The 17290-nt window shown below is 45.2% G+C and overlaps 1 protein-coding gene across 1 annotated transcript in view; it reads right to left on the reverse strand.

Moving 5' to 3' along the window:
* Positions 1 to 562: 562 nt before the first annotated feature.
* Positions 563 to 17290, reverse strand: part of LOC118075432 (cysteine-rich protein 1-like) — a 29470-nt gene continuing 12742 nt past the window's right edge. The window contains exons 2-4 of the mRNA XM_035097399.2: positions 15947 to 16041; positions 6286 to 6340; positions 563 to 1260 (exon numbers count right to left, since the gene is read on the reverse strand). Of these exons, the coding sequence (XP_034953290.1) occupies positions 1178 to 1260; positions 6286 to 6340; positions 15947 to 16041 (233 nt within the window). The 3' untranslated portion in view covers positions 563 to 1177. The remainder of the gene's footprint in view (positions 1261 to 6285; positions 6341 to 15946; positions 16042 to 17290) is intronic.

Consider the following 17290-nt stretch of genomic DNA (forward strand, 5'->3'; position numbering starts at 1 on the left):
GGTCCATGGGGTCACGAAGAGTCGGACACGACTAAACGACTAAACGACAACAACTATTTACCTTGCTCACACTAGGCAGGGCAGTTGCTGATCCTGTTGTTTCTATCTATTGCTCAGTTCAGCTTGTGGTTGTCTCACTGACGACAACTGGGGGGCAGGCTTGCTTTTTACAGTTCTCACTAACTCTCAGTCTTGCAGGTGGTTTCTCAAGATGGAGATGGGCAGAATACTCTCACAGGAGTTGCAAAGGCTGCTGTGTGTGTCTCGGTTGAGCTATTTTGAGCTATTTTGGACTGCATATCTGTCCCACATAAGGTAGGCATGGCTGTGCAGATAACACTGCCTGTATTACCTGCAGCAATCAAAACGTTCCTTTGCCCACATGTACTTTTCCACCAGCTGCTCTGTACTTCTCCTCCCTATTCCATATCTCTGTTGAAGTCACCACATAAACACATCGCTGGCCCACGTCTGGGTCGAATAAACACAAAAGTTCAAACTGCATTCACTCGACCCATATCTTAGCATCAAGAAGTGGTCAAGGTGTGACAGATCTTCCAGTTTTGCAAAGTGAAATGCTGGAGCATGTGATTATTTTGATAGTCATTGTTCGAGCCTCTAGCATATATTTTATTTCATCAATGAATGAAAGACTCATTTGCAAATCTGAAGTGGTTGTTTGTGTGAGATACTTCTAATTTGCACAGGGTTTCACGGCTGTCCCTCTGAGTATTTCTAAGTGACAGTTTGTGTTGCTTATGATGTTGAGCCAGTTCAATTATCTCTTTGGTTGTGGGTCTGTAATGAGGACATTAATTCAACTTTTGGTTTCCCTGGCTTACATGATGCTTTGCTGAATGAAGGGACACAAAACTGCAAAATGCAGGTGTTCACAAGTGCTTTATTATCCAGTACCAACATATACAAAATAGGCACATATCTTAGTCTAAATAAAGCTACAGATGCTTTGCAAGCATTTATACATTTCAACAATGTTCACTATTAACCTGTTACAATATATTTATCACAGCTGCTATGTTAACCAGAGGTAGGGTGAACTCTATTACGGAAGCTGTCTGACCTTGTTTAGATTATTAGTTATGTTCAAGCAACACCCTTTTTCAGCTGACATTGCTTTGTAAATTGCTGCTTCTACAGCATAAGCAAGGAAAGACATCTATGAGCCCTTTCGGATTTCTGCTGGAACCTTAGGAGAAGGAGATGCCCCAAAGGATGAGCGGGTGGTTGATGGTCTTGTTCCTTTGCAAATTAAAAATAAAACATTTTAGAAAACGTTGTGGCGGAAAAATCGTATTTTATTTCATCTCTCTCTCTCTCTCCCCATAAAGCAAAACTCACATTCAAAAGTCGGATAATTAAAAACACAGATGCATGCTGTAGAACATGGTGCGCAAGCCTAATCTGCAGCACTTCCTTTGAAATCCTTATCAAAGATTTCTCCTGCCAGGAAATTAAACCTGCTCAGAGTTCTGCAGAAGCATTGCCAAAGTGTTCAATTAAAACCTGGACTCGGCTGAACTTCCAGGTCTCACAAGAAACTGAAATGAACATAAGCTCCAGTATTATTTATATCGTTTGACAAATGAAGCCACAATCTGATCCCAGTTTATACACCTATGGGAGACTGCAAAGGATTATGCTCAGGTTGCATAACGTTACACATTGTGCCAATATAAGTAGCCCAAGACTGAGGCAAGATGTTTCGGCCAACGAGTATAATCCGAGCACACAGTGATGTTCCCCGTGAAACAGTGCAAACACCACCAAGACCCAGCAAATGAAAATTGGCTCACAGTCTTGATTCATTTGGAGGAGGGGATTTTGTAAAAATAGGTCTAGTTATTGTACGTCTATTTGGCACATTGGAATCTGAGGAATTTATGTATAATATATACTGGTATTTAATGTTTGTAAGCTGCACTGTGAGAAAATTAGACAAATTAACAGAGAACAGGTCTATCAACAGGCATTGGCCATGATAGCTAAAGAGAACATCCTATATACAGATATGGTGGAACACTGAATCTCAAGGCTCTTTAGCAAACAGCCCACCACATGGACCACACTAAGTGACTCTGAAAACCATTACCTCAGCCTGCAGGTGTAGGTTTTCAAGTCAAGGAGGAAGATAGGCAAGAATACTTATTACTTAGCTTTCTATGTGCAGGGAGTTTTAAAATAAAATAATGTAGTAATGCAGTCCCCACTTGCAGCCAGAAATAACACAGTCCAGGAACAGTTCTACCACATGATGTTCAGCAGAAGTTGGTCTGTAGCTCAGTGGTGGAGCATCTGCTTTTGCATGAGAAGGCCCCAAATTCAGTTTACCTGTCTCCAGGTAGGAATGGGAGAAACCTCTGTCGGAAACCTTAGAGAGCTGCTGTCAGTCAGTGTAGACAGCTAGATGAACCAATGGTATGATTTAATGTCGCACAACTTCCTATAATGGTCTGATATGCTGATATTCTGGATGGAGTTCAGAACTTAGTGCAGGAACACAATGAATCAAGATTGGAAGCAAATGGACCTCAGCAACAACCCAAAGGAGGCTTCTTTCTTGTTTAAACAAGGGTTGTTAATTCAGGATAATGACCCTGAACAGACATCTATGATCTCTGAAGTAAATGCAACCAACCTCACATAGCTGACTCAAAAATAGCAATTGAGAGAAGGGGTATAAATATTTCAACCATGAAACAAGCCTTGACCTTGAACACAAGATCAAAATCCAGACCTAGGCATTACAAATGTGCATGCTAATCCAAGTACTTGAAAATTTAATTTGCTGCTTTAGAAACCTGGATGCAAACCCAGCCACGGGTCACGGACAGCAGAAAGTAGAAGGACCTAATTCTGAAACAATGATGACAAAGACAGTATAAAGGGGCCCAAGATAATTTAGGTTTAAAGGTAAAGGTACCCCTGACTGTTAGGTCCAGTCACGGACGACTCTGGCATAGCGGTGCTCATCTTGCTCTATAGGCCAAGGGAGCCGGCGTACAGCTTCCAGGTCATGTGGCCAGCATGACTAAGCCGCTTCTGGCGAACCAGAGTAGCGCACGGAAACACCGTTTACCTTCCCGCTGGAGCGGTACTAGGTTTACCATATGATTAAATGAAACTCACTCCAGGCCCTTCCATGTTTATTCTCACTACTCCACCATATTCTGAATGATCAGATGCCAAACTTGACTCTTTATGAGAAGCCAGAAATAGGTTCTTAAAAGGATTTACCAAGATATTAAAGAAAACAAATGTGTGTTACATACGAAGCAGTTTACCTAGCGGGTCATTGGAATGTCTTTCCTGCCCCGTATCCTGCTCCAGATGGATACCAAGCAGAAGAACAGAACTGCTCTAGACCTCTTTCCCTATTCCCTCCTGAGAAAGAGCTGGGCTCTCCCACCGCCATAATTGGAGAGCAACATATGGTATTATGTTCCACTTGGCTGCAGCGAGGAAAAGGCTTGCTGACTAAGTGGCAGGCCCACCGTGTATGAAGGGAGAGGGAATTAGCAGCTCCTTCCTTTTCACCTTTCTCACCCCTTTATGCCAGATGCCAGGCACAGAGCAAAGGCTGGCTCCTGGCCAAGCTGATGCAAGTGAAACCAAGCGCCTTTTCTTTCTACATACCCCAAAAGTTTCCCTGAAGCAAGAGGCTGAACTTTCACAGAAGCAGCTAGGAACAGATTAAAATGATGAGTGGTTTATAGGCTGTGTATACACCATACCTTAAAGCACATTTCACCCTGGGAACTGTAGTTCACCCCCTCACAGAGCTACGACTCCCAGCACCCTTAACAAAACCGTTCCCAGGATTCTTTAGAGGTAGTTGTGCACTTTAAATGTATGGTAGTATCTTTCAAGAAAAGTCCTATATAGTCCGTTTGGGAGGGGAGTTGATGATGCAAGGATTAATGGGGGTTTATTTCAATCTGTGCAAGCCAATCTTTCCATCTGGCGTGGGCATGCGATGGCCCAGTCACCTGAATCATCCTACAGGCACAAATTGCAAAAGGTCTCTCTGGTGGTCGTTCTGAGAAAATCCCAAATGACTCGTTGCAGGAAGATTGTGGATTTAATTTGGTGTTGTGTTTTCTCTTTGCCCCGACCCAGATCTAGTTTGCACAACAGCTAGTTGCCTCAGCTGGGAACAGCACATCTTCATCAAGAGTTACATGCAGCCAGTTCAATGGAAGACAGAGGAGCATTGCATGATGGGTCTTCACGCAATCTCCCTGCTCTCTCTCTCTCTCTCTCTCTAGGAATATATGAGAGGTGAACAGGTTTGCATCACCTGGCTGTCTCTCTCTGCCCCACGGCGCCACAAAAATTAGCAGCATTGCTGAAAAAGGAACCTATGCGCATAAATCAGTTTATGAGCAAGGCGTTTCCTTGTAACCCTGGGCTACTTCCAGGCAGGCATTTGTTGCAAAATCATTTTTTATTGTAGGATAAGAGCAGGCACACCCAAAGTCTGTTTTGGGGGCCTAATCCCCTGTGGCAGTTTATTTCTTGGGGTCAAATCCTTAAAAAAGCTCAACAACTTCAACCCTAAGAAAAGCTCAACAACATCTTCACTTCATCAAATCTGGCCCTCCTTGAAAAAAGTTTGGGCACCCCTGGATAAGAGGAACGTGTGAATGGCCCTTCTTTCCTAAAAGTTGTTAAGCAACTCTCAATAATGGTGCATTGGCCAGCGGCTTCCCTCAAAGAGTCCTGGCATTGTAGGGTGCTGAGAGTTGTTGGGAGTGGTTGCTGAACAACTCCAAGCACGCCTGGAGGATGCGGACCATTTGGATCCCTTCCAGTCAGGATTCAGGCCTCATCATGGGACTGAAACTGCCTTGGTCGCGCTGGTTGATGATCTCCAGCGGGTTAAGAACATAGGTGAGAGTTGTTTCCTAGTTCTGCTGGATCTCTCAGTGGTTTTTGACACCATCGACCATAACATCCTTCTGGACCGTCTAGAGGCCTTGGGAGCTAGGGGCACTGTCATACAGTGGTTCCGCTCCTTCCTCCTGGGCCGTGTTCAGAAAGTGGTGGTGGGGGATGAGTGTTCAGACCCCTGGGCTCTCACTTGTGGGGTGCCTCAGGGTTCTGTCCCTCCCCCATGCTTTTTAACATCTATATGAAGCTGCTGGGAGAGACCATCAGGGGGTTTGGGCTGGGTGTTCATCAGTATGCGGATGACACCCAACTCTTATCTCTCTTTTAAATCAGAACCAGTGAAGGCAGTGAATGTCCTATGTGAGTGTCTGGAGGTGGTTGGAGGATGGATGGTGGCTAACTGACTGAGGTTGAATCCTGACAAGACAGAAGTACTGTTTTAGGGGGACAGGGGGCAGGCGGGTGTGGGGGACTCCCTGGTCCTGAATGGGATAACTGTGCCCCTGAAGGACCAGGTGCGCAGCCTGGGAGTCATTTTGGACTCACAGCTGTCCATGAAGGCACAGGTTAATTCTGTGTCCAGGGTGGTTGCCTACCAGCTTCATCTGGTACGCAGGCTGAGACCCTACCTGCCCGCAGACTGTCTCACCAGAGTGGTGCATGCTCTAGTTATCTCCCGCTTGGACTACTGCAATGCACTCTACGTGGGGCTACCTTTGAAGGTGACCTGGAAACTGCAATTAATCCAGAATGCGGCAGCTAGACTGGTGACTGGGAGTGGCCGCCGAGACCACATAACACCAGTCCTAAGAGACCTACATTGGCTCCCAGTACGTTTCTGAGCACAATTCAAAGTGTTGGTGCTGACCTTTAAAGCCCTAAACGGCCTCGGTCCTATATACCTGAAGGAGCGTCTCCACCCCCATCGTTCAGCCCGGACACTGAGATCCAGCGCTGAGGGCCTTCTGGCGGTTCCCTCACTGTGAGAAGCAAAGCTACAGGGAACCAGGCAGAGCGCCTTCTCGGTGGTGGCGCCCGCCCTGTGGAACGCCCTTCTATCGGAGGTCAGGGAGATAAACAACTACCTGACATTTAGAAAACACCTAAAGGCAGCCCTGTTTAGGGAAGTTTTTAATTTGTGATATTTTAATGTATTTTGCTATTTGTTGGAAGCCGCCTAGAGTGGCGGGGGAAACCCAGCCAGATGGGCGGGGTATAAATAATAATAATAAATAACAATAATAATAATTAATAATAATAATAATTCCCTTCCCAAAGATACAATTGCCAGAGTTCTCTGAGAAGAGGAATTGACTCTGATAATTGTAGCTCTTCTCTATGCGTGCAGGGCAACTGGTCAATGGGAGAGTTTACCTCTGGGTCCAAAGCGCTGAAGGTAGCAGTGGGTGCAGTAAGGTTTGTCATCATGCTGTGAAAGTAGAACAGAAGAAGGATTAGTTCTCCCAGATTTGCTAATGGAGTGTTATGGTGCCTTTTATAACTAGCTGCTTATTCACAAACGTACAGGCTAAGCCGATGCAAATCAAGCATGTGCCCTGGTATAATTAGTCCCAACCATATCCGTCTACCTCCCCAGTATCCCACAATTTCCTGTGACTTGGCAATATTGCTGGAACAATTCCCAGGCTTGAGCTGCTTTGACCAATCAAATACTAAAAGCATTCTTCCAGCCCAGGTGGGTTTGAGCAGCCAGTGGCCATCAACAACCAAGGGGGCAGGATCCTCTCACCTTACAGCAACTTCCCATGGGGGGGGCAGCAACTTCTGCATCAGGCTGTGTCTTGTACAGTAGCCTGCAAGGCATTAGTGACATGAAAGTGTCCCATATGCAAACAATCATTGCAACAGGCTGCCCTTGCAACATCCTATTGCATGGGTGGAAAACAATATGCAAAGTTGCCTAGGTATTGGCATACCAGCCTATTTCTAGCTTATGTCATTTTCCTATGTGTTGATTCATAAGTCTGTTCCATCCCATTTCTGCATTAAACTGCACTTTTTTTAAAAAAAAATCCACACTTAAATCCATATTTCATCTCAGTGTATGCATTTCTAAATGCATTTTATAGTAAAATATGCATTTTAATATCTTTTAAAAAAACTGCGAACAGCATCACAAGATTTGGAGAGGTGCAAAATCTGAAGGATAATTACATTCTGATCTGCACACTGGTCCAGGAGGTGCGGATCAGGTTAGTTCACAGTGGAATTCACAGAAATTTAATTCCTCAGGCATCCCTAGATGTATCGAATGTGAAGGCAGGAGCGAAATTAACACAGAACAGGTGAATCCCTGGTGATTTAGGAAAGGCTTTATGAAAGATGTTGATTTAGAGCCGAGATTTAAAGCAGAGAGAGAAAAGATGTCAATCTGAATAAGTTCAGCAGTTTTCTGCATGGGAGCTTCTGACAATGACACTGATAATATAAAATGGAACTCTGTGTGTGCTTCCGCTGCCTTGAAGGATATCTTTGGGAGAAGGGAAAGGTAAGGTAAGGATTAAGGATTAAACAGATGGTGTCCCTAAGATGGTTGGATGGTGGCATGTACACCTCCTTCCTGCAACTCCTGCAGCCAAGCTGGTGCCAATGCATTGCTCTGCTTTCCTTTGGACCACATCAGCGAGACGGAGAGGGGAAGTCTTGCTGTCTTTGCAGCCCAGGACCTCCATTCACATTGCCCAGGCTTGCACACCGTGGAAGGCCACTTTGGTGCTGCTAACCAAAGTGGTTTGACTTCACCCCCGGAGGTGCACTCCATTGTCTCTCGAGATGGACAGATGCCAACAGTACGCCTTTTACACCTGTCTCTAATTGGTAGGTCCTTTCTGGTTTTTGTTTTTGTTTTTGTTTTACTAGAACCCTGGGATCTGACAGGCCTAAAGTCTGCCCATCCCTGCTACAGACAAAATGGGCTGTTGCTCTGGTTCTGTTTTAAGCAACTCCCTATGTTCTTATAAATCAATTTAATTGAAAATGTTACATATCAGATATACATTGCATACAGTATTATTTCTCTCCCTTTCAATAACTCAATACCCGCTTGAAAATTGCTTTGCAAGTTTGGATTGCCTGTTGCTACCCCAGTAATGTTTAAATCCAGCCAGGTCATTTTCTCCTTGAAGCCTAAATATTAACCTTAAGCCAGGTGCTAATAGAAAATTATTTATAGCGTCTGCACGATGTATATGCAGTAGGACCCTTCTAACAGTCAATGAGTAGAAGAGACAGCCCCCTGCCCTTTCATATTATTAATGCCCCCCCAATCATTCAAAACATACCTTGACTCTAAAGCTATTACAATGCATGTCATTATGCCTCCCCCAAATGTTCCTGTTAATGGGATTTAAACTCTGGCAAAGATGTGGGTGTGATCATGCAGAGTAAAACACAGGAGGGCAGGATGAGGGTTTAATGGCAGAATGGAGTGTGGGAAGCTCTCACAGCCTTCACTGAGAGATCATAGTTAATAACTTGCCATTATTCCATACTTCGCTTTTTATTCAAAGAAAGGCTTGTTCTGCACTAGGGACAGGGAAGAAATGTGATACAGGTCCCATTAAAAGGTTAGCCTACAGACCCTCCTATTTTCCAGGTCACCCCTAATTTAGAGAAGCCATCCCAGTTTCTGATTTGATCCTGGAATGTCCCGCTTTTCCTTTGTTGCTGTTGTTTAGTCGTGTCCAACTCGTCGTGACCCCATGGACCACAGCACGCCAGGCACTCCGCTTTTCCTTAGGATATCCCTATTTTCATTGGAGAAATGTTGGAGAGTATGGAGTTATCCAACCCCCAAACCATCTGAAGGCAATCCTGTATTGGAAAGTTTTTATAATAATAATAATAATAATAATAATAATAATAATAATAATTTATTTATTTATACCCCGCCCATCTGGCTGGGTTTCCCCAGCCACTCTGGGCGGCTTCCAACAGAAAAATGAAATAAAATAATCCATTAAACATTAAAAGCCTCCCTAATCAGGGCTGCCTTCAGATGTCTTCTAAAAATCTAGTACTGTAGCTGTTTTTCTCGTTGACATCTGATGGAAGGGCATTCCACAGGGCAGGCGCCACCACCTAGAAGGCCCTCTGCCTGGTTCCCTGCAACTTGGCTTCTCGCAACAAGGGAACTGCCAGAAGGCCCTCGGTACTGGACCTCAGTGTCCGGGCAGAACGATGGGGGTGGAGACGCTCCTTCAGGTATACTGGACAGAGGCCATTTAGGGTTTAATGTTTTATTATGTTTTTATATTTGTTAGAAGCTGCCCAGAGTAGCTGGGGCAACCCAGTAAGATGTGTGGGGTATAAATATAATTATGGAATGGGACGTCCCTAATTTCATCGGAGAAATGTTGGAGGGCATGAACCTATCAAGTTTGCGCTTGATAGGCATCCTTCGAAATTTGCACTTATCCAGATTTTGTGGTGCCATTCTCCAGCCAGTGAAGGTTGCATATATTAGGGGAATGTGCACATGAATATGAATATATAAGGGAGAGTTGCATTATGTTGCATTAAATTAGGGGAAGCTGCTTGCAATATTGCATTTATCAAAACTGCATATAAAACTGTTTATTAGGAGAATATTGAAATGAAAATGCTGGTGAACTTCCATCCATGATTATTTTTTTAAAAAAAATTGCAAATTGATATGGAAGTATGGAAAACTAGCCCAAAAATGGAAAATTCAGGAGTTACCGACGATTGAGGAGTGGCAGACGAAAATGATGGACTATGCAGAATTAGCAAGGCTGACCTGCAGGATCCGAAACCAGGGAGAGTCAAGGTTCCAAAAGGACTGGAGTAAATTTGTGGACTATATGGAGAGGGACTGTAGAAGTTTAAAGACACTTGCAGGACTGAAATAAATCCTACGAATTGACTTTAAGTAGATGGGACAAAGGAACTGCGAGATAAGAGTGGGTAAGAAAGCCGAATGAGGGGAAGGAGGGAAGTCAAAGCTCGGCAGAGCAAAGTGAAGTAAAATAGATGAATAGATGTTAAAAGGAGGAAATTCTGTGTGTATTGTGTGTTGCTGCGTTTGTTGTTGAATGTTTTGTTATTGTTTAATGTGGTTTATTAGAAAATTTAATAAATTGTCTTTTAAAAAAAAGAAGTATGGAAAACTACAGTTAAGATATATAAAAAATGAGAAACCGAGAGAACCAAGATTGACAGATCCTTTCATCCCTAGTCTGCACTTAGCATGGCCAATGATGACATCGGAAATGCTCTTTGGGCACCTGCAGAGCAACCCCACCCATAGGTCAGGCTTTTCTCCGAAGCTGGAATGCCTTGGGGCAGCCTGACCTGGATGCTCATTGACAGGTTACGTTCTGTTCACTAGAATGGTACCGACAGCATGTAGTGGTTAATTTATAGATGGAGAATAGCCAGGACTGAAGCCTGACTTGAAGTAATAAGATCTGAGCAGCCTGCAAGCTTTGCTTCTTCATCCCAGATTATGTCTCAGATTTCCCACAATGGTGAGGAAGAGGCACTCTTCACATGCTCAACGGCACTACACAATTATGTAATATTCTACAGGGCTGCGTCAATTAAGACAGTCTCAAAACCAGGTAAGCGAGGTGCTGGGTTTGGGGAAGGAGGTGTGAGGGCTCCAACAGGGTTCTAGAATCCTCCCACCTCCTTCCCAAAGCCTAGTTAGAGCTTGCCCAGCTTTGGGAAGAAGGTGGGAGGGCTCTAGGATCATGCAAGAGCCTTGTGCCTTCTTCCCCAAAACTGGTACCTCACTTAACTGGCTTTGGGAAGTCAGCATGAGGGTGGGGCGGGTGTGTGGGTGTGTGAAATTTTGGGCTTGCTCCCCCCACCCTGTGAGACAAGGCATATGAGGATACGTTACATCAGACGGATCCAGACTATTGTTCATGGGCGTACCTAGGATCAAAACTGGGGGGGGGCATGCCACCCACCCCATTGACTGGCAGTGACGTGGCCAGGATCCCCCCCAGGAGGCGTGGTCAATGTCCACGCCCCCCAGAGGAAAAGGGGCCGTTTTCCAGCCATTGCCGAGGTGGCGCGCTTGTGCTTCTGCCTCGCCCGCTCCTTTACTGGCAGCGGTGACTAAAACGAGGCAGCAGTAGGGAAGCTGCCTCCGTCAAGAGAAACCTGGACCTGGACCTGGGCATACATGCAAAATGAAGTGCTGCAGAGCATTGTGGGGCAGCACTTTCTGTGCTGTGCTCGCTGTGACTTGAAGGAGTGTGGGCTGAAGTTAGCCCAGGTCCAGGTTTCCTTTGACGGAGGCAGCTTTGCTGCCGCTGCTGCTGTTTCACTGCAGCCAACTACACAATTATGTGGTGTATCACTGAACAGTGCAGTTTAAAGTTATCAGTGTCGGCTGGCTCGCGGGCCCCTGTCCCGTAACGAGTTGCGCGTTCCTTCTTTCAGGTGTCAGTTTTTTAAAAAAGGCGTTGCGGGGGTGGAATGAGGCACCAAAAAATAAATAAATCTGCTCTGCGCCAGTTGGCAGCTGGGTGGGGGAGCGCCGCGTCGCCCTCCAAGCAATGCTGCCGCCGCTCACCCTCTCTGCCCCCAACCCAGCGCGCACTGGGGAGAGCAAAGCACGGACTCGGGACGGGACTTTTGAGCCGCTTCTCTTCCCTTCACCAGCGTGCCTTAACCATTTAATTTTTTGCTTCTAGGGGGGGCAGCTGCCCCCTTCTGCCCCCTGGCTACGCCTATGCTATTGTTCTCTACTGTGACTAGCTCTCCAGGGCCTCAAACAGGGCTCTTTCCCAGCACTGACCTAAACCAGCCTTGGTGTTAACCTTTGCAGTTTCCAGAACAATATGAGAACTGAAGCACAGCTATCTTTTAACATTTGCACTCATCCAAATTTTGCACTGCCATTCTGAAAGAACATGTCAACTGTCTGCAGCATAGCCATCCTTTGAAATTTGCTCTTATCCAGATTTTGGGATGCAATTCCCCAACCAGTGAAGGTTCACAAAATTGCATATATTGAGGGAAAAGGTACATAAAAGTGAATATATTGGTGAAAAATAACATGCTAAAATGTGTTATATTGGGGGGGAATTGATTGCAAAAAAATGTGCACATTCATCATAACAGCATATAAAATCTATTTGTTAGGAGAAATTCACACAGATGGATTTTCATGAGGATTTTATAAATGAAAAATTCGCAAATTGCTGCAAAATGTGGAGAAGTGAATTTAAGATTGGAAAAATGAAACTGAGAGAACCAAAATGATAGAACCTTCCATCCCTAATTGACACAATTGGTTTTTTGGGGTGGGTGCTGATCATTAGTGGGATGTCAGCTGGTGGGCAGGGACCCCTCCCCTCCCCTTCTCTGAAAGTGCTTTTTGTTTTGGGAAGAAATCCTCCACTGGGTGCCAACAGGGGATTTCCTCTGAATACAAATAGCAGGTTGAAAGGAAGAATTTCTCCCAAACAATTCACAAAGCTCAGCAACCCAGACAACACAAGAGGCTTCTGCAGTGGAAGCAAAATTAGCAAAATCCTGCAAACTTATTAACCTTCTTTGGGAATGGGCACAGACCTCTTTGGATCCTGGTCATTCCTTAAAGGTAAAGGTAAAGGGACCCCTGACAGTTAAGTCCAATCGCAGACAACTCTGGGGTTGCAGCCATAGCTGCCAAGTCTCCCATTTTCCCCGGGAAACCCCGGGGAAAGCCATTTTCTGCTTTCATCCTGAAAGGCGAAATATCCCGTAATTCCCCCGGATTTCTTCCGGTGCCACTCTGCCCATGTCTGGACATGCGTAGAAGCGACTTCCGGTGCCGGCACTGCTGATCCCATATTTTTCTAACTGGGACTTGGCACCTATGGTTGCAGCGCTCATCTTGCTTTACTGGCCAAGGGAGCCGGTGTTTGTCCGCAGACAGTTTTTCGGGGTCATGTGGCCAGCATGAGTAAGCCACTTCCGGCGAAACAGAGCAGTGCACAGAAACACCATTTACCTTCCCACCATTTATCTAATTGCACTTTGATGTGCTTTCTAACTGCTAGGTGGGCAGGAACTAGGACCGAGCAATGGGAGCTCACCCCATCGTGGGGATTCGAACCGCCAACCTTCCGATCGGCAAGCCCAAGAGGCTCAGTGGTTTAGACCGCAGCGCCACCTGCATCCCTCTTAGTCATTCCTTACCAAACCCCATACTGCCAACACAAGCATATTGAAAAGACTAGTGTAATAAACAATCATAGTGAAGAGAACCATCTAGTGCACTTTGTGCATCCTCAGACCTCTCTAAACAAACTGATGCTTGTTAGATCACATATATAGCAGGCCTGTATTTTTTAAATCTAGAGCTCAATGGTGCAGGGAAAAAATCCAGGGGGGAGGGTGTACAATCTCAGGAAATGATCCTGCAAATGTAAGTTTTTATGCTGCATGACTTGATTCCCCCAAGGATTTCAAATGTGGCTGAAAAGATGCTCAGTATTTCCCCCCTCATCCTGTGGCACATGCTGTGCAAATATTAGTGCTGTTCCATATACAATGAATTTTTCATACATCCCCATGAAGATAACTTGATTTAATGCAACAAAACTGGATCAGACATTCTTCGGGGAAACCACTTTGCAGCGATGGTAAGCTGAAATCTCTTGCTTTGGGCTTGCCCTGGAAGAACCATATTAGAATCTTTTCCATTACCGAGCACAAGAAAGCCATTGCTTCGCAGGTCCCTTTCCCGAATCGGAATGAAAATGTTTCTTGGTTGTTATCTACCCTCCTGACTTCAAGTGATTTAGAGATAATACTTTACTGCTCAACTAAAATTTCTGCACAGATGTCTCCATGTCAGCTGCCTCTGAACTACATAATGTTATCACCAACCTGTGTCTCCTGCAATGATTGCAGGAAGAGGTCCCAGGTTCAATCCGTAACATCCCCTGGTTGAGCTGGGTAAGACTCCCTGTCTGAAACCCTGGAGAGCCACTGCCAGTCAGGGCTGACAATATTGAGCTAGATGGACCCATGGTCCAACTTGATGCAAGGTGGCTTCCCATGTTCCTCTGTCTATGCCTCCAACCCAGGCATAGGCAACCTTGGCTCTCCAGATGTTTTTGAACTACAACTCCCATGATCCCTGACCACTGGTCCTGTTAGCTAGAGATCACACAATCTGGTACATACTTAAGAGGGAACAACACTTTGGCACTCATCAAAGTACTGATGTCAGGATCCCACCCAACCAGAATAAACCCTAGGGAGACCTCTTCTGAACGTGTTATAGATCCCACTGAAAACCTCAGTACTATTGCTATAGCCCTGAGGCACCTCCTCTCATGAACTTCTCAAATGGCCCTCTTTCCCAATAACTCTGACAACATCCCAAGTCCTGCCTCAGATCTCAAGTTCTCCCCTTTCACTCCCTGGAGCTCAAGAATAAAGCCTTCAATGGTCCAGATAGGAAGTCCAGAGTTGGTATGGAAGTTCTTGTTTGGCTGCCAAAAAGCTTTCTTGCAAGGGAAGGGATGGCAGGAAGGGAAGAAGTCAGAGAAGATCAAGCTGTGAGCAATGATGAACAGGAAGCAGAGGGGCTGGCAGTGAATATATAAGCCTCTTAATCTCTGTTTGCCTCTTGCTGGGATTACAGATCCCTGTTTGAGCTCCATGTCCATTTCCCTTTGATACTTCCTTGCTTCCAATACTAGGCACTGGTCATGGCCAACTAATGATAGGAGGTCAAAGGGAAGACTTAGGTTCCACCCTGATGGGATCCCAGAGTGATCCTTTTCCTTTCTCCTATAAACTACAGTAGGAGGCAAAATCCACCTGCCTTCCTATGCATGGCCTGGTCCAAACCTGACAAGAAACTCTGGGGCCACCTACATCATGACTGTGTGCAGAAGGTCCCAGAATCATCTACAGGTAGGGCTGGGAGAGACCCCAATCTGAGATGGACTACAAATCAGGCTCATTATGAGGCAGCTTCTTGCATCCCTATGTCCCTATGTAAGAATGGGGGAAGAAGTTCTGTTTGGTCCACATATTAATGCAAACCTACCTAATTCACAGTACCCAAAACAAACTGCAAAATGAAGCGCAGCTGTTCTTCAAAATTCTCACCCATCCGAATTTTGCGATGGAGTTCGTCAAACTTCCAAAAAATGTTTTCAAGAATGCATGCATTTATTATGGGTAAGTCTACACAAAAATTCACATGCTGGTGAGCATAACATGCAATTTTAAGGGAAAGTGCTTGCAAAAGCATGTATATTAGACAGGAATGTGTGTCCATTAGAAGAGATGTGGCACACAAATCTGATTTGAGGACCTTTGAAAAAACAAATATTGGTGGAAATTTGCCAAACTCAAATTGAGATTGGAAAAAGCAGAGACTGAAATTAACCGATTCGCCCACCTCTGTAGGGAGACCCATTGCATGCCCATACACCAGGGGGTCCCCCAAACTAAGGCCCGGGGGCCGGATGCGGTCCAATCACCTTCTAAATCCGGCCCGCAGACGGTCCGGGAATCAGCATGGTTTTACATGAGTAGAATGTGTCCTTTTATTTAAAATGCATCTCTGGGTTATTTGTGGGGCCTGCCTGGTGTTTTTACATGAGTGGAATATGTGCTTTTATTTAAAATGCATCTCTGGGTTATTTGTGGGGCATAGGAATTCGTTCATATTTTTTTTCAAAATATAGTCCGCCCCCCCCCCCCAAGGTCTGAAGGACTGTGGACCGGCCCCCTGCTGAAAAAGTTTGCCGGCCCCTGATACACACTGGGAGCCTTGCAATATCTTCCCTCTGCACACACGTGTACCCCTGACAGGCATTTCCCCAGTTTCCAAGTAACCATAGCCTGTGCATCATCCTTCCCGTCTCCCCAGCCATCACATTAAAGCACTTCTAAGCAGCCTTTGGTGGCAGCAACTCAATCCCAGGCAGGCCTTTGGAAGCGGAGCGCTCCACCGGGAGAGACAGATTGCTGTCAGGGTGTAGCAAGTCACTGAAGCAGACAGATGGGGTGATGGTTTGTTCCCTACCTCGGCGTGCTGGCCAGGGCTGAGCTGCCGTTTGCAATGGTAGCACTTCAGACAAAGGGGATGGTAGTCTTTGCCTAGAGAACGCTTCCGCTCAGCTGTTAAGAGAGGGAAAAGGTATGAGTAATTATACTCCAAGCACCTCATTAATGGAGGAGCATATGTGGAATACAGCTTTGATCCACGGAATTACTTGCCAAAGTAATTTCAGAATGAAAGGAGTTGTAGAATCTTTTCATGCAGGAACAATTTGCCATTTCCCCTCCTGTTTTAACACCTTAGTTTTTGCAACATGAATCTTTTTTGAAGTTTGCTCAAACTTTACATATTGGATATTTCATACCTTGCCAGGACAATAAAGGAGCTTTCATCTTCACTTCAATCGCGTGTTGTTTTTCTTTTATATTTTGCCATCTTTTGCACACACAAAAATAATAACATAGTTTACCCCAGGTCACAAACTGTTTAGTATATATGATTTGTGTTTTCCAATTAGGGGGCGCATAAAGCCTTAGAGATGTTCAAGGAAGCTCTTCTGAGTGCTCAAGCAAGGGCACCATTTTCTTTGCAGGCCTAAAGCTTTGGTCTTTTTGGTATGGAAGGAAAGCAAAAATGAAGAGAGGATTGGCAGTTTTTTACAGGGTTTTTTTTTTCCAGCGACACAGGTGTGTTTTATTTTTCCAGTTAGTTAAATTATTACATATACAGGGTGAGTCCTTTAAAAGAGGCCCTGTGGATACAGAGCACACATGTTCCATGGGGCCTCCTTTAAAAGACTCACCCTGTATAACCTGCCTTTCTTCCGAAGTAGGCATGATTATCCCCCTTTTCTTTCTCACAACAACCCTGTGAGGTAGTTCGTGCCGAGAGAGAATGACCTGGTTGTGATTCAGCTGAGATATTCACAAACCTTTATTTCATGCATGGATCCCATTCACTCCTCCACTTTCACATCCCAGTTAGACCAGGGAGTCTCTAATTAACCATTGTTTCCCATTGTATTCAGACTAGGATATTATGGCTCTCTGCTTCAGAACAAGCCGTGCTCTTATTCCAACTTCATATCATACTTTAAGCTCCTGGCTTGTACCAAAGCTGAGTCCAGAAGGCTCCATGGACCAAAAGCCAATGCCATTGCCTTGTCTCCCACTTGGTATAGCAGGATCCAGCCAGGCTGGACACAAAGCACACTACAGTGGTACCTCAGTTTACGAACTTAATCCATTTCGGAAGTCCGTTCTTAAACCAAAACCGTTCTTAAACCAAGGTGCACTTTCCCTAATGAGGCCTCATCCAGGCACACGGGGATCCGTGGTCTTTGAGATGCTGTTAGACTGCAACTCCCAT

This window comes from Zootoca vivipara, chromosome 16 (genome assembly GCF_963506605.1).
Source record: "Zootoca vivipara chromosome 16, rZooViv1.1, whole genome shotgun sequence".
Classification (NCBI taxonomy): domain Eukaryota; kingdom Metazoa; phylum Chordata; class Lepidosauria; order Squamata; family Lacertidae; genus Zootoca; species Zootoca vivipara.